Source organism: Coptis chinensis, chromosome 6 (assembly GCF_015680905.1).
Source record: "Coptis chinensis isolate HL-2020 chromosome 6, ASM1568090v1, whole genome shotgun sequence".
Classification (NCBI taxonomy): Eukaryota; Viridiplantae; Streptophyta; class Magnoliopsida; order Ranunculales; family Ranunculaceae; genus Coptis; species Coptis chinensis.
This window is the reverse complement of record NC_141461.1, coordinates 4,570,100-4,595,710: the sequence shown is the minus strand read 5'-3', so window position 1 is coordinate 4,595,710 and position 25,611 is coordinate 4,570,100. Positions and strand designations below refer to the sequence as shown.

At 35.4% G+C, this 25,611-nt stretch overlaps 3 protein-coding genes and 1 long non-coding RNA gene across 4 annotated transcripts; 1 reads left to right on the top strand and 3 right to left on the bottom strand.

Annotated features, from left to right (window-relative positions):
• Positions 1 to 290: 290 nt before the first annotated feature.
• On the bottom strand, positions 291 to 4,575 carry PDIL5-2 (PDI-like 5-2). Its single transcript, XM_086565974.1, has 5 exons — positions 4,300 to 4,575; positions 3,027 to 3,130; positions 2,360 to 2,730; positions 1,887 to 2,194; positions 291 to 966 (listed from the first exon to the last, which is right to left on the bottom strand). The coding sequence occupies exons 2-5, from the start codon at positions 3,110 to 3,112 to the stop codon at positions 658 to 660; spliced, it is 1,074 nt and encodes a 357-aa protein (XP_086422100.1). The 5' UTR covers positions 3,113 to 3,130; positions 4,300 to 4,575; the 3' UTR covers positions 291 to 657.
• An 8,161-nt stretch (positions 4,576 to 12,736) lies between these two features.
• On the top strand, positions 12,737 to 17,964 carry LOC147490931 (ammonium transporter 3 member 1-like). Its single transcript, XM_086569576.1, has 3 exons — positions 12,737 to 13,462; positions 16,131 to 16,416; positions 17,205 to 17,964. Exons 1-3 carry the CDS (start codon positions 12,815 to 12,817, stop codon positions 17,726 to 17,728), a joined length of 1,458 nt encoding a protein of 485 aa, XP_086425702.1. The 5' UTR covers positions 12,737 to 12,814; the 3' UTR covers positions 17,729 to 17,964.
• A 424-nt stretch (positions 17,965 to 18,388) lies between these two features.
• Positions 18,389 to 18,727, bottom strand: LOC147490930 (uncharacterized). Its single transcript, XR_015200428.1, has 2 exons — positions 18,593 to 18,727; positions 18,389 to 18,508 (listed from the first exon to the last, which is right to left on the bottom strand). It is a non-coding gene; the product is annotated as an uncharacterized LOC147490930 (long non-coding RNA).
• Positions 18,728 to 18,749: 22 nt separating this feature from the next.
• On the bottom strand, positions 18,750 to 25,366 carry LOC147490929 (C-jun-amino-terminal kinase-interacting protein). The gene is made up of 5 exons (XM_086569575.1): positions 24,300 to 25,366; positions 23,418 to 24,184; positions 23,246 to 23,335; positions 19,335 to 20,141; positions 18,750 to 19,207 (listed from the first exon to the last, which is right to left on the bottom strand). The coding sequence occupies exons 1-5, from the start codon at positions 24,406 to 24,408 to the stop codon at positions 19,109 to 19,111; spliced, it is 1,872 nt and encodes a 623-aa protein (XP_086425701.1). The 5' UTR covers positions 24,409 to 25,366; the 3' UTR covers positions 18,750 to 19,108.
• Between the last annotated feature and the right edge of the window lie 245 nt (positions 25,367 to 25,611).

The window sequence follows — 25,611 nt, the reverse complement described above, 5'->3', positions numbered from 1 at the left end:
CCTCTGAGCCTTGGGCATCCAAATTCCAAAGTGCAGAAATATCATACTGACTGATAACTACTACATGAATTTTCTGTCTCCATTCATTCCATGTACTTGCCAACTTATTTTTCTTTGTTTTTTTTATTCATGTTCATTGACTTCCTTCTCTTCTCAAAATGATTTCATCAAACTTCTGACACATTATATCTCCACACATGATGTCAGTTGGATTCAGTATCACGACTAATATAATTCAGGTAAGCTTAGTGGCAAAACAGAATTAGATAGGATACAGTAATACTATATGCTTGTTAAGAAAGATGATCATTCATTCTATCTTATTCTGTAATTCCGATTGCCTCATTGTAAGAACGATTGAAATATAATTAAAGATGAAAAAGATCAAATCTCTCATAATTTACATGCCACAAGGTTTCTGGATTGCTAAGCTGTCACTCCTAAAAATAAATGAAGCATTGAAGGCTTGAAGCTTTAGCCTGAACTGGCCCAAAATTTCACAAACCTCTGTAATCATTAGGAGAAAAGCTTACACTTCTCGTCAACTAACCCACGTTTCACCGTGTTAGTGAAAATCCTTAAAATGTTTTTCCAGTACTCTTACCTCCCTGTATGGAAAATCAATCCTGGAGCCTGGTTAAGCCTTGCCTACTATCCTCAGTCTTCCTTGTCCTCAGGTCGATAAGTCCCACTTTCATTCTCTGGAACAAGCTCACTTGCATCATCGTGTTTCGTTTGAGGAACATTATAGTCATCGGACTTGTTGATTTTCTGAATAAGCAAGAGGGCCGCAACCACAAACACAATGATGTAAATAGTTCTGACACCGATTAGTGAGTTTATGAAGCCCAGTAGGGAGGGACCGCTTATTCGTTTTTTTTCAGTTCTTCCACTTCTATATCCTTCAAGAAATCGTGTTATTTGTGACCCTTGGTCCTCTTCCTCAAGACTTTCAGAGTCTATAACCTATCACACAGAATCCAGATACGTTCAGTAATTGCCTTTCTCATTCAAATGAATAAGGTAATCCAATAAGAAGAGCACATAAGACCATCAATAAAATTGGTCAGCCATTACAATGCACATAACCTATACACTGAAGTGGCAAACCCTCCAGAAAATGATTTCGCAATAAAAAGAGTAAGTAAAATTAAGATGCTGTCTAGGTATATCCAAGAAGGGCTACTATGAAAATATACAGCAGATACATGTAAAATTGCAACCAAAATTAACTGCACTCACCTATGTAAATTTTAATCGGTAACTATCGTTTTATAACATTCTTCAGGACATTGAACAAGTAATTGGGCCTAGAGAAATCAATGTACTGAAGGACCATCGTAAGTGAACTGTTGCTTGGCGGGGAAGGTATCCCAGGCATCATTATTACTATTTCTAATTCTCAGCGCAAGTACACAACAACAAAAGCACATGTGCACAACATTACTTGCATTCGTGTTCAGCAGTTCTATCAGTCATGGTGTTACGTGTTTATTTTAAATACTCTTCAGCCTTTGCCAAAGCACAGAACAACTGAAAAAAATACGGAAAGAAAAAAAGAAGTAAAGCCAACTGTAAAGTAAGGCAGACCCAAAGGCATCATCACAAATTCACAACATAGTGAGAAAGTACGAAAAATAAGATATTACTGTTTTCAAAAAAACAAGAAACAATAACTACAATAATAACAAAAATACATAAACAAACATATCGTTCTCAATTTGCTCATGATTAAGTGTGAAATAGAGATATCAATATATTTCAGAAGCCTAATTCAAATATAACAGACAAGGAGAAAGGAAAGAAGGATGAAGATTATGCAGTGAAGCTCGTAAGTATATAGAAATAGAAAAGTCGACCTAATTCTGACAAAAAGATCAACTTACTGTTAAGTATTCCTCATTTCTATTCCACACGACCATTTTTGGCAGTTTTGTTTTCTTATTGACCTCAAATGTTTCAGTGAAGTCCTCCCACTGCTTGAACCCAATAAATCCAAATATTAGGTCACGATTTGCAGATGCAGCTGCCCTCAATAACTTAAACAATGCTAGCGACTTATCGTCTGACTCATCATCAACAATTGTCAGAACCATTTCTCTATCATCATCGTTCAACAACTTGAGAGTGTCATAATTTATGGGTAAAACCAGGGGTAACAAATTTTGTTTGATATAATCCCGCAGAAAATTGTCTGCCAAAGAGAAAAAAAATAATATCATCATGTTGTAGTCATTCAGTTTGACCTTTATGTTTTACTTGGACTAAAAATGGTGATTATGTAAAACAAAACAAATACTTGGCATTATACATATTTCTGATTCATTGATAAGAGGAGAAGAAGATAAAGTAAACCCACCTTCAAAAGGTCCATAAAAAACATTTTGCTCATTATAACTTGGATGAAAAGCGACCAATGCGGGAACTTTGTAGACATTATATGCTAACATTGTTTCCTCTGAGAAATCCTTGGCAACTGAAAACCAAGCTTTTTTCTTATACTCAACGGCAAGTTCAGATATCACGGATTCACTCAAACCAAAGCCGATGTAGATAGGAAAATAAGTGCCAGCCATTTTCACAAAATTACTAATAGCTTCATCTGACTCAAGAAGAGATACATCTGGAGCAACAAACTTCTTCAGAAATCGCACAAGTAAATCCGCTTTTCTTGGACCATAATAATCTACAGGGACACCATGCATAAAGATCTTCAGGGTCGGAAAGCCACTGTGCCACAGTAGATCACTAATCAGTGTCTATATTGAAATCCAAAAAATGTATAAGAATAGCTGTCACTACAAAGATACAATCTACAAATCTTAAGACCAAAGAAATATTATTCTGTAGGAATCAGAAACAAAACAAAGAAAAAAGAAAAAAAATATGTTAATCGAAAAACTTATAGTTAGTCCAGGTGAACAGAAAGACAGAGTTCTTACAAAGGGTCAGCCGACATCCTGAAATATTTGAAACATAAGTTCTGCAGACTCAAAAAAATAATGAGAACACAACAAGTAACATACTCGATTTCATATTTTGACCCTAGTCGTCTGAACTTGTCAGCATTCACTTTTGCAATCACAATGGGCTTGTCCAAGCTGGCAAGCATAGGAGCAGCGGTATCTAACTGCAATCATAATAAATAAAAGGAGGACATAATGAGTTGCAAAAGGAACAGGGTCTGAAACAATATCAAAAAAATAAGAGAGAGGTTTTTCTGTATCAGCAAATGGGTCAGATACTTTTTAGCACAGCAATTTCATAATGAAGGTCTTTATGGTAACTATCTTGCTAAAGCATCCATCTTCAACTACAAGTACCGAGGAATGTGACAGGCTTAAGATCTTTATTGAACGGACATAGAGGCGAAATGTCCATATTTATTAGTAATTAAAATCACTATAGAGTTGATCCATACAGTCAATAAAAATACACCTTTTGGGAGTTTTGTTTTTCAATTAATTTCTGATTTAGTATAGTTATTCACTCATTCATGATCTATTTAGTATCAGGATCCATCCTGAGGTTCAGTCGCAAGAGGGACCTCAGTGAATAGGAGATTGAGATAGCTTAAACTTTTTAAAAAAGATTGCCTATTTCCTACACAATAGAAATTGACATAATGCAATATGATGCTTTGCTTCGTAGCTTACGTTAATATGGCCATCCTAGATAGCCTTCAAACTTCTGTTTTCTGCTAATTGCTGAATACTCAGATAAGTTGTCTCCATAGTCTATATCAAGAAAAAGAAATAGCACTACAGATCATATAAAATGTCTCTTCAAAACTTCAATACTTCGAAACTAGTTGAAGCTTAAAATCTCATTGTACCATATTCCCCCAGACGAATGCTAGCAGGCAATTCATTTTTCATAAAAAACACACATCTCTTGCATTAGGATTCTTATAATCAAGTACATTCTACAATCTGAGATCTACATGTCTACATTCTGTTTTCAAAGATATATTACACACTTCACACGAATCGACAAAGAACCAATACCTCATGCCCCGACACCCCACTCGCGCAAATCCAATAAAAAACCATCATTCCCCTTAGTACCTCATAGCTAGTTTCAAATAACATAAACTTCTATCTTCAATAAACTAATGCATAGTTCAAATACCCAGCATCCAAAATTGTGTAAAGATCATCTTTTGACTATACTTTCCTATAAAAACAAAGGAAATATATTGAAAAAACATAATTGAATCAAACCAACTTAGATCTAACTTAAAATTTCAACTTGGGCATTTAAGAAAATCAATAAAGAATCGAAATTTATTAATATTACCTCAGGAGAGAGTTTTTGACAGTGACCACACCAAGGAGCATAAAATCAACGAATATGAAATCAAAAGTTGAGATTGCTGTGTCAAAGTTTGACTCGTCTAGTTCCAGAACTTTTCCATTTGCTGTTAATGGATTTGAGGGTGAACAAATAGTTGGGATTGTTTGTAGAGATAATGAACAGAGGAATATGGAGAGAAGAGGTAGAAATTTGAGCTGCATCTTCAAATTTTTGCTTTTTCAGGAAAGAGAGAGAAAGAGTTTGTTATAATAACTAACTAACTTACAACAGTATACCGATATTTCATTATAATTTCAAAGTATACGATACTGTTTTTGATATTTCATAGATTTGATATATCGAACGAGATGGCTGTTTGGACTTTGGGCCATGATGAGAGAACGTTGGATCGATAAAAATCTCATGGTTCCATTTTCATGCTAGCCCACGCTGAATTCAAAGGTTGTTCTCAAGGACTAATTTTATACCATCTTCAGATAAACAGAGTTGAGAGCCTTTGAATGTGGGTCCAATGATTTATGTTGTGTATTCAAATGAGTTCGTCTAGTCTGAGGATATCCTCATAGAGACGAGATCCAAGACCGTTAGATGTGCTGGTTCGAAAAAAAAAAAACAAACTCATATTCTCTTTTCCCTTCTGTTTTTTATTTTCGGACCGTTGGATGGATGGATGGTCTCGGAACCCTCATTACTAGAAGATATTCTCGTGGTACCCCAGCCTATTTAAATGTGGTTAGACCTGGGAGTCTGAGACTGACTACATTGGTCCAAGGTTGGGGTTGCATGCATTGACCTAAAACCTTGGACTGTACAACTTGCAGCCATGAATAATTACACACTCCAACCAAGAATCTGCTCTAATACGCACAAACCACGCAACATGATTAACTGCTCACACCTGAGAACTTCTAAGTTCTAACAGACTGGAAGGGGTGGGTGCTCAAAATAAACTTGGCTCCTAATTCCAATTGAGTAACAGCTTGGGTAAATTTGGAAAAAAATCACTACTCATTTGGTCAGATATCAAAAAAAAAATCCTCCTTGATCTGGCCCATTTGATAAAAGAACTAGTGTCCATACGCTAGCAGTGTGCCGCTACTATATATGTCAAGACACTGAAGACAGAGTGTAGTACAAGGCTAACGCAATGCAGCCCTTAGACGGCCGCAATGGGAAAGAAGCATGGCCTAAATTATTAGTGACAACTGACAACAAATGAATTGGCTATATAGCGCTTAAAACCAATTCACTAAGTACAAAAATAAAGTCTATATTTCCTCTTTGATCCACCATGAAGAGATTACAAACTTCTCACAAACAATGTGTTTCAACATAGGCAGAAAACCTACTAAGGAGGAGCTAAAGAAAAAGGATAAAAGGAAGAAAGAACAAGAAGAAAAGAGAAAGAAGGAAGAAAAGGAGAAGGAGAGAAATAAATTAGAGCTAGAGGAGAGGAAAAAGAAAGAAGAGAAAGAGAAGAAGAAACGCGAAAAATTGAAAAAGAGAGAAAAGGAGAAAAAAGAGAAAGAAAAGCACAAGATTAAGAAGAAGAAGTGAGCTGTAGTTTAATTTGTATGAGTGTGAGTTTATTAAGTCCATTTATTTTGTAATGGTGGTATTGCGAATTTGCAACGTCCACATTATCCGTTTGTTATTCCAAAATGTATGAACATATCAATAGCAAAAATTTGATTTGATTGTTAATTTGAAAATTTCTATGCAAATATTTCACCAATAAAAATAGATGTATCAAACATTTAAGGTTGTATTTGCTTGTTCTTAATTCATATTCTTCTAATAGTCCTAATCTAATACATTAATCACATTTTGATATATTAAGTCACTTTTTAAGCCTACAAGCTAGCAGGATTGAATAACAAACATGACGATGCTTCAATGAATGAGTAATTACGATTTGTTTTTAACTACATAACTGGTTTCTACATCAAAAACACTTCCAGTGAACGTACGGATTGTATGCCTCAGAGAAAAAACATGAGAAAAATGTGATAGTTAAATTGATGTTGTGCTTCAACATACTTGGATTCTCTGGGATATCAGGGCTGGCCCTGTGTTTCAAAGGGCTCAATGCAAAGTCTGAAAAATTAAGTTTTGTCTGCGTTTATTCTAACACTATAGTGGGCTTTTAAGAGTTTTACAGGGTTTTTTTTTTTTTTGTTTATATTGGGGGCTCTATGCAAAGCCTTAGGGAGCATAGAACTAGGGCCGACCCTGTGGGATATCAACTTTGATATGTGCTAAGTACTATGACAAGGAAAAATATGTAAGATAGATGAACATTAGGGTGAATTTCTCCTTTAGCATAGAATCAATAAAGTTAAAACATAAAATCTGGTTCAGATACTGTAGTGAACAAATTATGAGCTCAAGTGATTTTTTGCTCCCAGTTGGTTTTTCCAAGGGAATCACCAGCCGTACACATTACTCTTTCCACAAAAAAACAGGTCAATAAAAAAGGCAATTAACTAATTAACTGCTTCCAATCTAGCACAAGATTCTCAAAAAGTTTAATTTTACTTGTTTGTCTTTATTCTCAAAAGCTTAATTTATTGGAATTTCATGATATTGAGTCTGAGGCTCTGGGCACAAGTTTACACCTTAGAATCCAAAGATGGCATACGGGCAACACTCATGTCTTGAGGCTAACAACGAATACATTCATATTGTGGATTGATTTTGTGTAATGTCATCTACTCTAAATCAGGACAGTATATATGTTTAATTGTCACTTAGAGCATTTTATTGGAATGTCACTAATCAAATGAAATGATATTTACTATCGTACAAGAATCAAATGGAGAAAGCAACTGGTTTTTGTCAGGAAGAAGATGAGGAGAGAAGGAATACACGTTCTTTAATTTACTTGGCTTTTTTTTTCCTTCATTTTATATTTTTATCTTTTTTCTTTTTTGGTGACAAGGGACAAATAAGTAAAATAAAAAAAATTGTCGATCTTATGCTATCTGTAACTTACCATATTTTGTGGAATAAAATAATAAATGATATGTGTAAGGCTGATAATATCCTTGGAGCGCTTGGAGGAGCTAACGCTGGGAGCAAAAAATCACTCCAAATTATATATCTCTACCACCAGAGTGCCTAGTGATATTTTGGAATCATAAATGACTATAATTTAGCGGTTAAAAGTCACAATCGTATCAAAATATCAAATGCATGCTAGATTGTTGATCATTCGGGATGGGTAAGCTGGATCAAACCTAACTTGCATAACCAGGTGATCATTGTTGATAATCTGAGGGCTTGCACAATGATAAATAAGAACACAAGAGAATGGGAGTATCGATTTAATGACTTCAAGGCGCAGAGAATCGGCTATTTATCTTTTGAGCAAAATTTATTTCAATGACTTCAAAAGGCGTGGAGAATCGGCTATCTTTTAAGCAAAATTTATTCCCTCGGTACAAACTGCAAACACAATGGGGTGTATAACAAATATGTTCTCAGGATATAATGAAGCCCCAATTGATAGTTCGTTGAGTGTCAGATTGTGTATAATCCAACTCGACCGAAAAACATTCTTTGGAAAAAACTGACGATGCCTATACGCTAACAAAGTAGTTGTTTAATTTCTCTGTATTGAAGTATATTTCTATAATGTGGCGTAGTTGTCAATATATACAATATGACCGACCCCTTCCAAAAGGTACAATGTCGTTCCAAAGATACACAATAACTATTTGTGATGTGTCTGTTCAAACACACTTCACACCGAATCAGAAATTAAGTGCATGTTCAAAACATACTCGAACCAACGCCTATATTTGCACTGTTTCGCTATGTTTAGAAACAATAACACATTGCACAAGTCCACAATAATCAGTGAGTACACTATCTGTATGTACATTGAATTGGCCCATGTGTCTTTCCATTTGATAACTACCCCATGGACTCATAGAGTCTTCCCTTTCATACTTACATGGTCATACCCCATGGACTCATAGAGTCTTCCCTTTCATACTTACATGGTCATTTCACAATTTGGACTGTTGTCCCATTTATCCAAACCAAATGGGACTTTCATATATATACAAGAACAAAGACATTTCATATTTTGGAAATTTCCAACATTCCCCTGTCATTCTCTATTGAACTTGTCCTCATAGAGATCAATGTATAAAGATCTATCCAACTGTATTTTTGAGTTATAATTATATATAACTTAAACTTTTTGCAAAGTACTTCATGGAATTTTAGCTGTAATTGTTCACCTTAGCTTGTTTTTGACTTTTAGCAATTTCCCTTGTTTAGGCTGGGTGCAATGGTTTCGCATTCCCTCAAAATCGGTGGGAGTTATGGTGGGTTTCTCTCCCTATCCACATTTAACTCTCTATAAATAGAGAGTATTATCAATTAATAGAGAGTGCATTCTACGCGAGTTGAAATGACGTGGTTTGTAAAAACCCAAATAGTAGCACTTGAAGTGGCGTGGAATATAAAAACAATTTCATACGTCGCCATTTGAAGTGGAGTGGTTTGCGAAGTGTCCCCACTAAACCGATTTTGAAATACAATTTTAAACCGCGCCAATTCAGTTCAAGTAGTGTTGAAAAACACATGGGTTTCAAACCGCGCCAGTTCAAATAGCATAAGATTGTTCAAACCATTGATTCAGCTAAACCTTTTTCTATCCATATAATACTGTTTTTTGGAGAGATAGAGGTGCAGAGCCTCACTATTGCTAGTCAGTACTTACTCTATATATATGGTGGTAGGGACTAAGGAGTTCAGGACTTGGACTTTGACTTGTGTTCATGATTTAATAATTAGTTCATGATTTTAGAAGTACATGTAAAGTTTATGATTATAGAAAGTTACTGTTATATGATACCTTGGTTGTTCTTGATCTTACCTTTAAATAGAATTAGACCTGGCTTATAGTCTTATATTAGTTATATACTGATCAACCTTACAACAACACTTCTGATACAGGTTCCTTTAATTTGTTTATTGGTTGATACCGCTTAGACTTTTCATTGCTGACAAGAAGTTGCCAATTCCATTGCTTAACATATATTCCATAAAGCAAGGACCATTTTTATTACGATTGCTATGATAAATGTTGAATGACCGTGAATTGGATTATGTATACATAGTTTAAATGTGCAATAGAATACTACTTTTGTATTCTTTCGACGTTTCTCACCCAAATTTTCCCAACTTTCATAATTAAATTGATATTTTCCAGCTCACAAATTGCCAAAGCAAACATTTTTACAATGATGTCGCCTGTAGGTCAATGGTATTTTGATTACTTACAGAGTGGGGAGTTGGATTGGAATGGTTTTAACTTTCAACTCCTATTGATTCTTCGGGGGATTAAGAGGGCGTTTGGCAACACCTCCAAAAGCCACTTCCTGGTTTCTAAAAGACAAAAACCATAAACATGTTTGATTGTATTAGAAAATTAAAAATATAAAAAGTGGAAAAACAAAAAAGTTGTCTTTTTGAAAAGCCCAAACACTGATTTTTGGATAGTCTGTTCCTATGAGATGGTTTTCCACTTTGTCTAACTAGTTATTTTGTTAGTAGTTAGAAACAATACAATATGTATACAAGTCATTGACTCATTGAGAACCAAACAAATTTATTTTATAAAGTGATAATTATGAAACACTTTAAAGTGTTTATGCCAAACAAATTTTTAACTATATATTTTTTATATTTTCAACTTTTTAGAGATCGAAATTGTGATTTGCCACACTTAATTATGCTTTATATAAATTGAAAAATCAAAAAAAGATTTTGTAGCTTGGTAGCTTTTGGCTTTTTTTGAGTTGCCAAACACCCCTAAATAAAACTATTGTCTATTTGTCTATTGCTTAGCTTCAATGAATTGACAAGTGATGTTGTACGAACCGTATAGTAGTGGGGGCACACCAGTAGATCTAAAATGTTGCTAGCGATCGGTACGATTTCTTTACTGGTACAGAGCCAGATTAGTTTAACTTAAGCAAATTACTAATTGATTATGCTGAATTGAAGGTTTTGCAAAGAAATTTTGTGAATGTGATACAAAGAGAGGTGCAGTCCTTCACTATTTTTAAAAGTCAATATTCTATATATTTTCGCATCTATGTAAGTCAGATAGTCACATTCAAAGCACATAAAGAAAATATCAAGGGATCACACTAAGTCCCTTGTCAACCTGCACAAAAGAAGCCTTAATTGTTGGCCTGATGCAACATATTTAATTATTAAATTTGTTTTCTAATCAAATAGTTTAATTTTATTACTTAAAACACACATAATACTCTCGTTAGAAACAACAGTATGAAGTGTTTTTTGCTTTTGCCTTTTGGTTAACTGTAAAAAGAAAATGAAATTTCAAAAGGATAAACAAAGTGTTATTAGTCTGATTAGATATTGATAAGATAACTTCTTTTCCTGCTGTAAACAAAATTATCTAACTCATGCTCCCCTGCTTCAACTTCACCTTTAATCTTTTCTAGTTTCTACAAAAGAATCCGACTATGAAAACAACTGTACAAACATAGAGTTCTGATCTAAATAGTTTGCCTAAATATTAAAAGGAATATTATGATGAAATAATTTTTAAATAATGTCAAACTTTGATATCATCGTTCGGAAGCTGTCAGCCTGTCACCAGGATCTTTTGAAATAACATTTATATTTGAGTACTCTAATATATTATATTTACAAATTATAATTGTAATTGAAATAATTAATCATGTGGATCAGTGGATGGATGACATATGAGAATTTGGAGCACGCATCGTGCTTACTAATTAGTCTGTATGTAATTATGTATAGGCTTGTAGTTTGTGTGTACGGCGTAACTATGAGTAGTTGATCTTATTTTGCTACTAACTTGAATATCTAGAATTGTTTATAATTCCAAATTTGTATGTCTTTAAGAGTGTTTTCACATTTCAATTCCGTCAATTTGATTCACTCACTATCAAACATTCGAACTACCCACAATAATGAACCAGTACTATATACTAGTAGATATAGTTCAAGGCATGGACCAAAATATCGTCGATATATCTGATATATTGTTGATATATATTGGTATTTTAGTACACTGATATCGATATTTTTGATATATATCTACCGAATATAAAATCTTTTTTCCCGATATATATCAGAATTTTCGATATAAAATGTTATATCGCTGATATAATCGATATATCTGATATTTATTATATATATCGTTTGATTTTTTGACCATTTTTTAATATAAATCCGATATTTCTAATATATTTCTAATATTTCTAATATTATATATCCGATATTTTTGATATTTTAAATAGTTTGGACTGGTCATAAAAAAAAATAGATATATTCGATATATATCGGTTTTTGGATACACCGATATAATCATCGATATCGATATTTTGGGCCTTGGTTCTAGGCATTTGGGTGGTTTTTTTTTTTCGATAAACCACCCAAATAGATAACATTTGGGTGGTGAAGAAGACTAAAGGTGTTCATTTACTCAAAATTGGAAAAAATCATGGTTGTTGATCTACGATATGATTTCAGACCACATTTCTTGTATGTCAAATTACCAAGAATGCCTAATATAGTAATTGACCATTAAGTCATTAATAACCATATAGAATCCTCCCATGGTATAGCTAGAAAGATTCTGGCTCTTATTTTCTCGAAGAAAGATTCTGAAGTTCTCAACCTGGCTCCAGTTGTATTTCCTCTCAAACGTGAAATAAATCTCTTTTCAACTATAACGGTTTTTGATCTTATGATCCAGTGATGTGAATTAGACCTTGGTGTTACATACAGTCTCATTCATGATTCATGCCACAATAAACTTCTTTTTCTCTAACTGGCTAAGTGGCTAACTGACTAACGTATGAAAACCTGGTTAGAAAATCAACTTTGATTCTACGAGTACGATGAACATCGTATGCAAGAGTCCCAATCTTTCTGACTCTCTCTATGAGTCCATGATTTAAGGAGAAAGAAGTTGAACAGTTGAATTCTGATAAACAAACCGTACCACAACAAATTGTCTAGTGGAATGATCACATACACGCTCGGAAAAATTGAAGTTAAAAAATGTGATGCGAAATTGACAATCGATCAAATGTGAAATAATGTATTGCATCCACAATGAAACAAATAAATATCACCCACTTTATGTTTTTTATTATAGGTGAAAACAACGAGTTATTTAATGGGAAATGGGATGCGCGCAATTTTTTTTTCTTGTTATTTAAGTAGTAAAATTGCGTAATTAGGTGGAGTCTAGAATCTTTTATTATACTCCTAAGGAGTAGTAACAGAATCCAGCTAGATATTTGAATCTTAACACGAGATCCTCTCTTCGTAGTTCGTACACCTTGCATTCTTTGAATATTCATTTTTCCTCCCTATATAAACAAGTCCACATTTCTCCTCATTTGATACTCGATCATTTCCCAAACATCACTCCCCTTCAAACTTGCCCAACCTCCAACTTCAGCCTCCAGCCATGGCTACAGTGGTACCGCTTGCATACCAAAACTCATCGGCATCGGCACCAGACTGGTTAAACAAAGGTGATAACGCATGGCAAATGATCGCAGCCACCCTCGTTGGCTTGCAAAGCATGCCCGGCCTTGTGATTCTTTATGGAAGTATTGTGAAGAAAAAATGGGCAGTAAACTCCGCGTTTATGGCCGTTTTTGCTTTCGCAGCAGTTATAATATGCTGGGTCACATGGGCTTACAAGATGTCTTTTGGGGACGAGCTTCTCCCCTTCTGGGGTAAAGGTGGCCCCGCTCTGGGTCAAAAGTTTCTTCTCAGGCAAGCGCGGTTGCCTGAAACTACCCAGTATTATGAAAACGGTGGAGTTGAAACTCCAGTTACTGCGCCATTTTATCCAATGGCAACAGTGGTGTGGTTTCAAGGTGTGTTCGCCGCAATTACTTTGGTTTTGATCGCGGGGTCGTTGCTTGGAAGGATGAATTTTAGAGCATGGATGCTGTTTGTGCCTCTTTGGTTGACGTTTTCTTACACAATTGGATGTTTTAGCATATGGGGTGGTGGATTTTTATTTCACTGGGGTGTTATTGACTTCTGTGGTGGTTATGTTATTCATCTTTCTTCAGGGATTGCCGGATTCACTGCTGCTTATTGGGTTAGTACTTCATAAATTTAGTTAAAATTTTATTGTTTTCTGTTCTTGTGATTATTGTCATGATTGTTATTAGTGACATAATGACTTGGAAATTCGAATACCTCTAGAAGTCAAACTATCCAAATTAAAACCATTAGAAATATCACGGTCTTCATGGATAATCAAATCAAAGAGCGCAATGGGACAGTGTGAGGAAGTAGTCGTCAACAACTTGCATGGCATGTGCAAACTTTAATTGGACTTTTTAGTTGTTGTTTTTTAAGTCATAAAGTCTACACTCTACAATCTGAACCCAAAAGCCAGTTTGGAGAAGCACCCATCCAGGTGTCTTGATGCCTGCCTGGCTAGTTTTATGGGAATCCATAAAAAATTATGGGGCGCCCAGAACTCTAGAATACTGTATTAATGGTAGATTGGAATAGTGGACAGTCTACCATTAGTACATTACAGTACTAATGCTAGCTGTACTGGAGTAATGGTAGCGCACAGAACTCTGGAATACTGTACTAATGCTTAGTGTAGTCCAGTCTGGACCAAGGCCCAAAATATTGATATCGATAAATATATCGGTGTATTAAAAAACCGATATATATTGGATATATCGTATATATCTATTTTTTTGGTGACCAGTCTAAACTATTTAAAATGTCGGATATATCAGAAATATAATATCGGAAATATATTGTAAATATCGGATTTATATTAAAAAATTATCAAAAAGTCAACTGATATATATCATAAATATAATATATATCAATTATATCGGCGATATAAAGTTTTATATCAGAAATTCCAATATATATCGGAAAAAAAAGTTCTATATTCAGTGAATATATATCGAAAATATCGATATCAGTATACCAAAATACTTATATATATTGGATATATTGGCGATATTTTGGACCTTGGTATGTACTACACTAAGCATTTTCCAGCTAGCTGCTTCAGGGTTTTGAAGGGCTTTGATTACCCTCTGACTATCTCCTTGTAGGCTGACAAAGTTGACTCCTCTTTTGACAAGTAGAGCAACTTCAGCAACTAAGTACTCGACATCTTCTGGAGATCCAGCTCTTAATTCCTTGAAAGCTACTCAAACCATCCGGTCGATCTCTATCCCAAAGAACAGCCCTAACAGCTCCCATCCTGGTATTCCTATTGTATGCAGCATCAAACTGTATTTTAGACCAAGAATTGTCAGCAAACTCAGAGTCATTATTATATTCATCATTTACATATAAATATTGCATAAAATTAGGACATATAAGATGAGACTCCCTTCTCCCAAGCCCAGCAACTCTTAGTCCACAACTTGTGTGTTTTCCACTTTTCCTCAACAAATTTTCCTCATTTTGAGGTTCATGCATTTTCGAGCTTCCATACATTCCTCAGAGTCCAGATAACATGCAGTAGGATACATGCGTATAGATGCCCAACTTAACAATATGTTTATCATAACTTTTAACCCACTGCATGATCTCATCCACCCAACCTCTAGTATCCCAATTATAAACATCTGTCCTTATACTTATTTCAGATTTAAACCATAGACCCCTTATCCATTGGCAATTGAAGAAAAAGTGTAAACTTGTTTCACATTCTTTCCTACAAAAAGGACAATCAAAATTGTCTTCAATGTGTTTAGTATATACTACATCACCAGAAGGTAGTATCTATATACAATTTCCACATAAACATTTGCCAGGTGGCTGCCAAATCCGCTGTCCAGATCCTAGACATAGTTTTCTGTTGATAAGTAGAGCTTTGTCCTTCACAGCTATTTGGTAGGTTTAGCTTGAAAACACTTTTAACATAAAACTTTCCATTCTTAGTACCAATCCACTTGACAGAACCTTTGTTTCCAAGAGGTCTGATACTAACCTCTCTTATATCTTTGACTATCTTGGTTGGAAACAAATTCTCCAACCTAGTCATATCTCATGCATCTCTATCAAAAGTGAAAAGTTTCTTCACCTTCATATTAGGATCCAGATCTTCTCTTAAGCAATGATCTCTTAAGAGAATAAGTTTATCCATGCTTAGGACCCAGGGATCAGAAAGCTCTCTGGTATGAGCTCCATCCCCAATACACCAAATAAAACCATGACCCATAGTGGAGAAGTTCTTATACACCCCTCTCAAGAAGTAAGAGGCAGTGTAAGGAAGATCTTTCCCACCTCCTCCGGCCTGGCCACCAAGTGTGGTAAATGGCTTTAAAAGTCTTATACCATAAGGACTAACTATCAGTCATGGCCTTCCAGCTTAACTTAGCAAGGAGAGCATTGTTAATCTGTTTTGACATCCTGAAACCTAACCCTCCTTAGTCTTTAGGTTTACATAGATTCTCCTATCTTAGTGGTATGGACTATGGATAGCTTTATCATTATTCCATCCATGCTACCAAAAGGATCTACAAGCAGCATCTATCTTGTCACAAATGCCTTGTGGAATAGAATGGGTAGACATGGCATATAGAGGCATGGCTTGCGCCACTATTTTTATAATCACAGTCCTATCGATCAGCTTGGGAGAAGACTTTTGCCCTCCACCCATTAATCTTAGAGTGGACCTTGTCCAATAAATAATTCAAATCCTCAGTTTTCTTCCTAGAAAGAATAATAGGAGCTCCAAGATATTTTAGGTGGTTGGTTGAATGATTTTGATGTTTTAGGTGGGCCCACGTTTAAGGAAGGATAGAGAAAGATTTCCCCCCAACAACGTTCTGTTGATGTTAGCTGGTGCAGGATTGTTGTGGATGGGTTGGGCAGGTTTCAATGGTGGTGGTCCTTATGCAGCAAACATTGATTCTTCTATGGCAGTCTTGAATACTAACATTTGTGCTGCAACAAGCCTTCTCGTATGGACCTGCTTAGATGTTATTTTTTTCAAGAAACCTTCAGTTATTGGAGCTGTTCAAGGAATGATTACTGGGCTTGTATGCATAACTCCTGGTGCAGGTAAAATTTATTTGATGCAATTCGACTAAGAAGAACCATATTTTGCTTTCATATATATGGGGATATACATACTTGATAATTGATATTTCATATATTGTTATCAGGACAACTACGTTTTGTTTTGAAAAAGTTAATCTTGAAGTAGTTAAAAACTCCAAGATGTTGCACTCTTCCAAAGCATTAATTATATCAAAACTACAGGATGTTGGTATCGTTGGATAATTTTGTGTGCTGTGTCAGAATTTTGTGTGAAAATGATGTTAGATGGACATTATAGGGATATTGACAAAACGAATTAACATTATGTTCGTATTATATATATTAAATCGTGATGGTTTGCCTTTCTTGCAAATGAGACAATGCTTTGTCTTGAAATCCTTAAAGTATTAATATAGACTTAACATAAACGTTCAATTCCGTTCCTTAATAGTTGAATTTCAATAATTTAAAGGGTTACTTTGAACAGATCTGCGCATATTATACGATCTTCGAGTGCAAGAAGAAACAAATATAATTTGACGTCCAGTAAGAGAATGGGAAAGTAACATACACTAATTGAATTCTTCAAAGTCAATGAACAGTTAATGTGGGGTTTTAGAGTTTAGACTAAATTTAACTTTAGGCCTTAGGGAGCTTAGGATAATAGGAACCCTTTCGCTCTAGAACAAAAAAGTGGTACTTGACTGGATAGTTTGGTAAAGAAACCTCTAATTTCTGGTTATTTAGATACTTGTATTGAGGTCATATGAAAAATCAGCGAACTGAAACTGAAACTTTTCTTTACGCAGGTCTTGTTCAAGGATGGGCTGCTATTGTGATGGGGATTCTTTCAGGAAGCATACCATGGTTTACAATGATGGTTGTCCACAAGAAATGGACACTACTTCAAAAAGTCGACGACACACTTGGTGTCTTTCACACTCATGCTGTTGCCGGTCTCCTAGGTGGTCTTTTGACAGGCATATTTGCCGAGCCACAGTTATGTGCACTCTTCTTGCCAGTTACCCATTCAAGAGGTGCAGTGTATGGAGGGTCAGGTGGAGCGCAAGTCGGTAAACAACTTGTTGGCGCATCTTTCATTATAGGTTGGAATGTGGTTGTCACTTCCATTATCTGCAACCTGATTCCGTTTGTGGTTCCATTAAGAATGACAGAAGAGGAATTATTGGTAGGTGATGATGCTGCGCATGGTGAAGAAGCTTATGCGTTATGGGGTGATGGAGAAAAGTATGATTCTTCCAAACATGGATGGTACAGTGATGACACAACACATCATAATAAGGTCTCTTCTGGTATTACCCAAGTAGTTTAGGGAAAAACCAAACTGGTGGTGATTGTGGAGGCCGGGTTGAGAGAAGTTGGGGCAGGGGATTTGTATTTGAGAATTGTGTTTGGTTGACATGTTTGTAAATAATTAGAAAAAAAAATTGGTGAAGTAGGTATTTTTAATCTTTACCCCTTCTCATTTTAAAGCCTTTATGGTGTGTATCCATTTCATTAGAAAATATTGTATGAACTTTAAAGTTCTAATTTCTAAATTTCAGAAAATAGTCCATCTTGGGTTTGGATTAACTGGAGAAGATATGCATTATAGAGAGTTGGAGCTTGCAACTTGCAATGAATTTTTCGGTGAATCATATAATACAAATGGCTTCGAGTTAAGTCGTAATTTTGGCGATATGACTGTCGTTGGGATCATCATAACAAAAAACCATTTTCGTGTTCTTTTTTCCCTTTTCAATGAAAGGCTTTAATGTGCACTTTTATTTCTTCTTACATCGAAATAAAACAAGGGAAAACAATACGACCAACATCAGTGGCCGACAATTGGTCTCTCAACCGTATAGGCATATAGTGAATTTTTCTTTGTTTTTAATGAGAATATTACTAAGAAACAATACGTTAATAGCTCCAAGCCATTTGGTCATGCGGATATAAAAGATTCTGGAAACTGCAAGCACATAAAAGAGACTGAACGGTTAAACCGAGCTTCCTGTTTAAATGTCACGTCTATCCTTCTGTCATTTACTCTCAAGCCTCAACTTTCTGTTGAAACCATATGTAAAGTTTCTTTTTGTCATCCTCTCATTTACTACAAAAAAAAAAAATTGCGTTCAAAACCATATCTTACGTTTCCTTCTTCTTGCCTCAAAAGTTGATGCATCTTTTCAGATACCTTAATGATATTTTCCAGACATCAAGGATTTTCTTGTTTCCATGGTTCCTAGCGTGTTTCACCCACAGTAAATCAATCTACTCTGACTTAAAGAATGGAGCAACCATATACAACCATACAAAAAAAACAGAGAGAAAAGTAAAAGGCAAACATGAACTAAAGAAAATCTTTTGCTTCTTTTCTTAAAACGTTTTCTTAAATTTGACCACTCGAGAGAAACGAAAAAGGAAAAATACTTCCAAAAAGTGATTCGTTTCGCTCGTTTCTTACATTGCAGTCCAAAATAACCATCCTATTCTCATTTTTTAACAGTCGAAACTTATTGCACTTCATTTCCTGCATACTGCATGGGTGCAAGTCTCCCATTAGCCACCTTTTCACCTTCAATATCCACTCAACTTCCCGACTATTCACCTCAAAATCAATTGAAAACTTGAACAAAAAATGAACAAGAAAAGAACCCTCTGCCATCAAAATATGAACATCCAGTATGTCAAGAGAAACGAGAATTTACTCTTAGGATTTCGATTCAGAAGAACTTGATCCAGATCCACTACCCAGCTGCAACGGCATCTTTCCTTGGCAGAGTTTTGCGGATGGCCTCAATTTCATGTACTGCACAACAAACATGACATTATAAGTATGTGCTGGAGAGTGTAGCATAAACAAAAAGATGTTTACTACATTGAATCCAAATTAAAAGCTAGAAGTGTAGAAGAAAGATGGGAGCTCAATCAGCTACCTCCTCATAGAAAGCATTTATCTCCTCCTCTGTAAGACCTTCCTCATCTCCTGCACCTTCATCCCAGCCAAGTGATCGAAGGAATGCAGCCTCCTCTTCATCTGGATAAAGAATTGCATCAGAGCTTGAATGCTTTACTCCATTGTTAATTGAGCTCTGAGATTCCTCATAGACATCACCATTGCTGGCAACAACAGCGCCATGGTCAGCATTCAGACTAGAATGATCAGATGCAGTGATATCATTTCCCTGTATGCTAACGTCATTAGTGACCTCAGTCATCAATTCACCAGACTTCTCCAAAATATTCGGCGACGGAACAGGCCCTGGATCTGGGGCAGCGGAAGAATTATTTGTAACAGTTTTCTTCCTCATGAGATTGAAGAAATCATTGCGGCTCTGAGCTTGTGAATTGATAGGTCTTCTCTCGATGGAAGATGTGTTGTTAGCAGGCAGAACGGTTGCCTTGCGCTCAGCAGCTACTGCAACCTTCGGACTGTTCTGACTCTTCATGGGAGCCAATCCAACTGTTGGAGCAACAACAGCAAGCGGATTGCTTGCTATTCTGCTGGCATTTGTTGGGCTTGAACTATCCTTTGTGGGATGTGAGGTGCCATTTTCCCTGCCTGCTTTCAAGACAAGCAGTTTTCCACCATGAGACGTCTTTGGAACATCAGATCTAGCTGTTCCACCACGTAGAGAATTAACAGGCTGTGTTGATGTTAGCTGCTGCTGTGCAATCTTACTGGCCAAGCTCATCTCACTTCTAGCAGAGGCTTTGGGTTTCTGTTTCTCTGAATTCAAAACCTGAAAAGAAATCAGAGAACAATTAAAAAATGCCAAAGGCTATAACTAAATAAAGAGGTCATAATTTCTACATGGCAACACAAGTCACTTGTATAGATCAAAACGATTAGCTAACAGATTAATTAATCTCCATTACTCAGAGACAGCATAAAAGAAACATAGGATTTACGAGAATATAAAATCTAACTTAATTGGTTTGACAATTTGGCCAACAAAAAAAGATGCTTGGAAGAAACCATTCATGCTTTTTTAATCTACCCCTCTAGTTCCCTTGTTTGGCATATACTGTGATACAAAACAGTAGATGCAATCTTTTGCCAAGAGATGAAAAATTCACCAAACAATGCAAAAAAACAAGGGCACCAGGCAGCATTATAAGCTGATTTTTTTTTTAAATTCTCATTATGGTAAAAAAACCACGATAAAGGATAATTTTCTTGAAATTATATAAAACAGTTCGAATATCCCATGAGTAAGAGCTTGCCTAAAAAGTGTTGCATAAGTGAATACAAGACAACTGAAAATTCTTACCAACCAATATCCAACAACCAAATAGAGAAGGAAACATCACATCAAATAAAATTCCCCAAGATTTGTATGATAGTACTAAAGATACCTGGATTTGAAGTTCTGTGATCTCATTAATTATTGATGCAATCAATTGCATCAGGTATATTCTCAATTAAATATTTTTACCACAATTCTGGCTATAACAAGAATTGACTGTAAAAAAAGTGCAAATGCATAACCTTATGACAGACATCTTAAGGCATTCTACGTGGTTTAATATTGGGAATCACCATATTCTGATATACCTCAATTTTGTATTTTGCCATGGTAAATACCTTGTATGCGTGCCAGATAACCATACACATACCCGTGTCAATGTCAATTAGGGAATCACATAAAGGTATTGAAAAAGATGTGCTCAAATATATTTCACTCTACTGTTGCAACACTTTCCAAGTGATTCTACTTATTGTGACACTTGATAAAATCAAAATTTCAAAGATTAGGAACAAAGACCCTACACCGCTGCTAGGGTATTCAATTGAATAATCTCAAGTTTCAACACTTGAAAGGAATCAGAGGATGATTACTAATAAGGACACAATAACAAGTAAATACTTCCCGAAGCTTACTTTAAGACAAGTAGATCAATTATCGAGATGAAACCGAAAACAAAACACACAAAAAGACTTCAAGAAAAGTAGATGGATAACCTGTCAAGATAGGAACACATAATCTGCCTCCCTTTACTTTCTCTACAACATGACCTTAATTATCATCATAAATATTTGTTGCTCATATATTTTTCAATACTTCACCATTCACACTCGTGCTTACACAATCACACATGGATTTACATAAAAGTTGTACATATTAACTTATTATTATTATTTTTTTGGATTCTAAATCTGCTTATCAATGAAGTCCTGTTTTATACGTTATTCAAATTCACAAAACCTTGTTTTGATGTTATCTTACAATAGCATTTTGACTTGAATACCCTCAATAGATAACCTGGGTGCACCCCTGATTAGGATTAGGGGGATCTGCAAATTTCTTTTCCACCATCCAAATGCATAGAAATATTTTTACTTCCACTTAATAAATAAAAAACTATATATCAATGCAAAATAGTTTGTTTACTCCATAAACAGTCAATCAAACGTGACAGAAGAAAAGGTGAATGGGGAAGCAAGAATTACATAAAACAAAGAAAAGGTGTGGGGACAATAACCAAGATGATCACCTAGCGCCTTAATAGCATATATTTTAATAGTAAGGAGAGAAGGAAACACTAATAAAAACGGTTAAAGAAAATATCAGGGAAGCGTTTTTTTAGCAGACTCAAATCTCCAGAAATTAATATTCAAGATGCAAAAGAAAAACATCTATATTATCTTAAATAGGTTCGCATGCAAGGTCGAACACATTCAAAATACCAAACAGTGAAAGCAATACAAACAACTAACTTAGATTCCCATTCATTGGACAATGGGCAAAAGTGAGAAATTGCAGACAAGTTCCCATTGTCAAAAAAGACAAAACAAACTATGGGTGGAAACCAGAATGAGAATAACTGGATGAAGAAACAAGTTTCGAGAACAATGGCTTGGTAACAAGGATCGACCATATGCAATTTCTTTCCTTACTTGTAACCATGAACTTAAGGCATATGATAAAGGAGGTACCCTTATAAAAACTCACTCCTGTTTTCACAAACTAATATATAAATAATATAATCCATTTAGTGTTTCAGTTTAAACATGAAAATGCATCTGACAACACTAACCATGCATCACACTAAATTCCCAGGCAATAACTTCATTCCAACCTGTATGTCGCACTTAGAAGCTAACACTCAACTCTAGAAGCCCCATTCTTGCGATCATTACCTTCCACTCCTAGCCACCATCAACAATTTAATGTGAAGTAAAAATTACTGAACTTGCAAAATTAAAGTCTACTTCTCAACAAAATCAATACCTCCTTACCACCTAAAAAACTTTTGCAAGCAGTGTTCACCCATAAAGTTTTATGGCATGGGCATATGGACAAAAGCTAATGTACTGAATACAACTTGCTAGGGCACTAATAAGTCTCATCCTCCCTAAAGATCTTCTAATTCCAAATCCTTGAGATATCCCATCAATGTCACTAGTTATGTATAACATTTTCAGTGGTAATATCACGTCTTGCTATGAATCTACATCTAGTCCTCAACGATAGTGCAAAACCAATGAGATAGAAGAAACCAACTCTACATAATGTAGTACAAAATTTTCACATTGAAAGAAAATCAAGGTTGGCGACTAGGTTATACTGATTCTTATTTTGGAACCATATGTTTTCTTAACCCCACAAATCTTACATCTCATTACACTACAATAGGTTTTCAACTATGCTAACTTCTCTAAGTTATAGGATACATACGGTTCCGAAATGATTATGTAATCACCAACCTTGATTTTCTTTCACAGTATATAATTATGTACTCACATTCTTCAAAACTATCCACGTGACAGATAAGCAAATAAAAAGGGAAATTTCATTGACAAGTAGACAAGAAAAGATGTTAGAGAATAAAAGTTACTCACCGAACTTTTAGTCATTGATGGTGTCATGGGTATTAACTGTCGAGATTGTTTGATCGCCAATTCTTCGAGCCTTTGAGTCTCAACAGATAACTACAAAAAGTGACAGAAGATATCAGAATTAGAAGCACAAAACAGTTACAAGCTTGACCTACAAGATGAGCTGCGTGATTACCTGGGGAGTAGTACGAGCCCTTGAAGGCGCTTGTGCCAACGTTTCAGCCATATTGAGACCAGTTGTCGTGCTAGGAGCCAAAGAGCCTGAACTTGAAGCAGCTGTTTGTGCAACTGAGGAGAGACCCAAGCTGTTTTTTCCAGATATGACAGGAACCTCTGCTAAAGCTGAAGTCCAACCATTACCCATAATCATAGCTGAAGTGCCCATTGGCAAGTTTTGAGCAGCAATATTCAAACCAGGAGAACCGACCCTCTCAACTACTTGTTTTTCTTCGACTCCGAGAGAGGGGAAATCTCTTTCAAAAGTAGCTTTGTGAACACTGATAACCTTATTTCCCGCAGCAGCACCATTAAGGCTGCTGTGGTTGTTGTTATTGTTTACATCTGCTACTACTCTTCTCGGCCGCACCTCATCCCGTTTCCCAGATATCATTGATTGTGAACGCTTAAACATATCCTTCTCAATTCTACTTGTGAATACATCTGCATCGGAATAGGCACGGCTCTTTTTGTCCCCAGGAATTGACCTATCTTTCTCGCGGAAACCAAGGGTGTCCTTATCCCAGTCCCTATCACGATAACTCCTACTAAAACTACTATAAGACCGTAAATGAGAAGTGTTGTCCTTGTCATGCCCAATTGAACCATTACTACTTGAACTCTTACGAAAGCGATCCAACGAAGCAAACGAATATGATGAACTGTCGTGATCAGCAATGCCCAAAGATGATCTATTTCTCGTGGGGAGTGTCACACCAGGTTCATCTATAACATAATGTATATATAAATAACAGATAAATACTCAATCCTAAAACAGAAAACAAGACTAATAATAATCACCAACAAATATAAAAACAAATGAATCTTATAAAAGTAGTACCAGAATGCGATGAAGAAGATGGGAAATGATGGCTTGAACTGGCAGCTCCAGTTACATTCGGTGTACCCTTTAACCATTGTGGAACTAATGTAGGCTCACTTCTTTCCATAACTAGTAGTATCAAACATGATCAGTAAAAGAACAAAAGAATACCTATAACGCTCCTCCCTCCCTTTTTGTTCAAATCAACAATATCAAATTCAGTCTATAACCCTACTAGTCCTTCCTTACTCTAAACCAAACACCATTAACAACTCAAAATTCTTTCTGTTGTTCCTAATTCTGTACACAAAATCTCAATCCCCCCACAACGTCGAAACCAATTCAAGTATCCATCTTAAATGATCAAATTCTCCACACTTTGTGCAAAAAACACATATACTCAACAGACCCTCATCTTCTTTGAGAAAAAATAATCCTTATTCATTTCCCAATAAACTTCTCCAACCCATTTCCAAATAAACCTTAGAATCAAAACAAAAACCCTAAATTTATCTTCTTTTCAATCAAAATTTGGAAAATTTTCACATGCCCAAATTGCAAACTTTCTAAAATAACCCAATGATGAAACAACCAAACAAACAAAACAAAACAAAACTACTAGGGTTTCTTCCAATGACTGCAAAGATTAAAAAAAAACACAATACTGTACCTCTAAACAACAGGCTAGTTTTTTATTTGTTATAGGATCCGAAAAGCAGTAAAACCCTAACCCCGTAATAATGGATTGTTTGAAACCCTAATATGAATTTGAGGATGGAGAAAGAAAGTGTTTTTATTTTTTCTTGTTTCTTGTTTCTTGTTTGTGTGGTGTGGTTATGATGGTGGGCGTAATTATAAGTTTTCTTTTTGTTGTCGAGAGAGGAAGATGATGGGTGAAATTATCGGGAGAAAAATGACTGTTTGTTTTTTTATGTGTGTGAGAATGAAGGAAGGAAGGAAGGAAAGAGTTGTTTGTTGTTTTTATGTTGGGTTGCTGAAACAAAAAAAAAAAAAAAAAAAGGCTCTTCTTCTTCTCTTGTTTCTTGGCTTACTTAACAAAACCTATTTTTTTCAGCCCCTTTCCTAATTTTTTTTTTTTTTTTTTTTTTTTGTTATTTACTAATTTTCCATATCTTACCTATAAAAAAAATAAAAATAATTGTATATTATTGAGACACGCAATTATCTTGCCCTGAATATACCTTTTATGTGGTATGTATGAAGATGGCTTTTCCATATATATATATTTACTATGTATGTATTGCGGTGGTGGTCGAAAATATTGTCGGGCTACCGTAGTTATTTAGTTGCTTGGAACGGAAAATAGTAA

Coding starts and splice junctions, on each gene's coding strand:
- LOC147490929 (XM_086569575.1), bottom strand. CDS start 24,408: ATGGAAAGAAGTGAGCCTACATTAGTTCCACAATGGTTAAAGGGTACA. Junction 23,336..23,417: donor GGGCTCGTACTACTCCCCAG/GTAATCACGCAG, acceptor CACTTTTTGTAG/TTATCTGTTGAGACTCAAAG. Junction 20,142..23,245: donor CATCAATGACTAAAAGTTCG/GTGAGTAACTTT, acceptor ATTTCTTTTCAG/GTTTTGAATTCAGAGAAACA.
- LOC147490931 (XM_086569576.1), top strand. CDS start 12,815: ATGGCTACAGTGGTACCGCTTGCATACCAAAACTCATCGGCATCGGCA. Junction 13,463..16,130: donor GATTCACTGCTGCTTATTGG/GTTAGTACTTCA, acceptor TTGATGTTTTAG/GTGGGCCCACGTTTAAGGAA. Junction 16,417..17,204: donor ATGCATAACTCCTGGTGCAG/GTAAAATTTATT, acceptor TTCTTTACGCAG/GTCTTGTTCAAGGATGGGCT.
- PDIL5-2 (XM_086565974.1), bottom strand. CDS start 3,112: ATGCTTGCCAGCTTGGACAAGCCCATTGTGATTGCAAAAGTGAATGCT. Junction 2,731..3,026: donor GGGTCAAAATATGAAATCGA/GTATGTTACTTG, acceptor ACTGTGGCACAG/TGGCTTTCCGACCCTGAAGA. Junction 2,195..2,359: donor TTTTTATGGACCTTTTGAAG/GTGGGTTTACTT, acceptor TCTCTTTGGCAG/ACAATTTTCTGCGGGATTAT.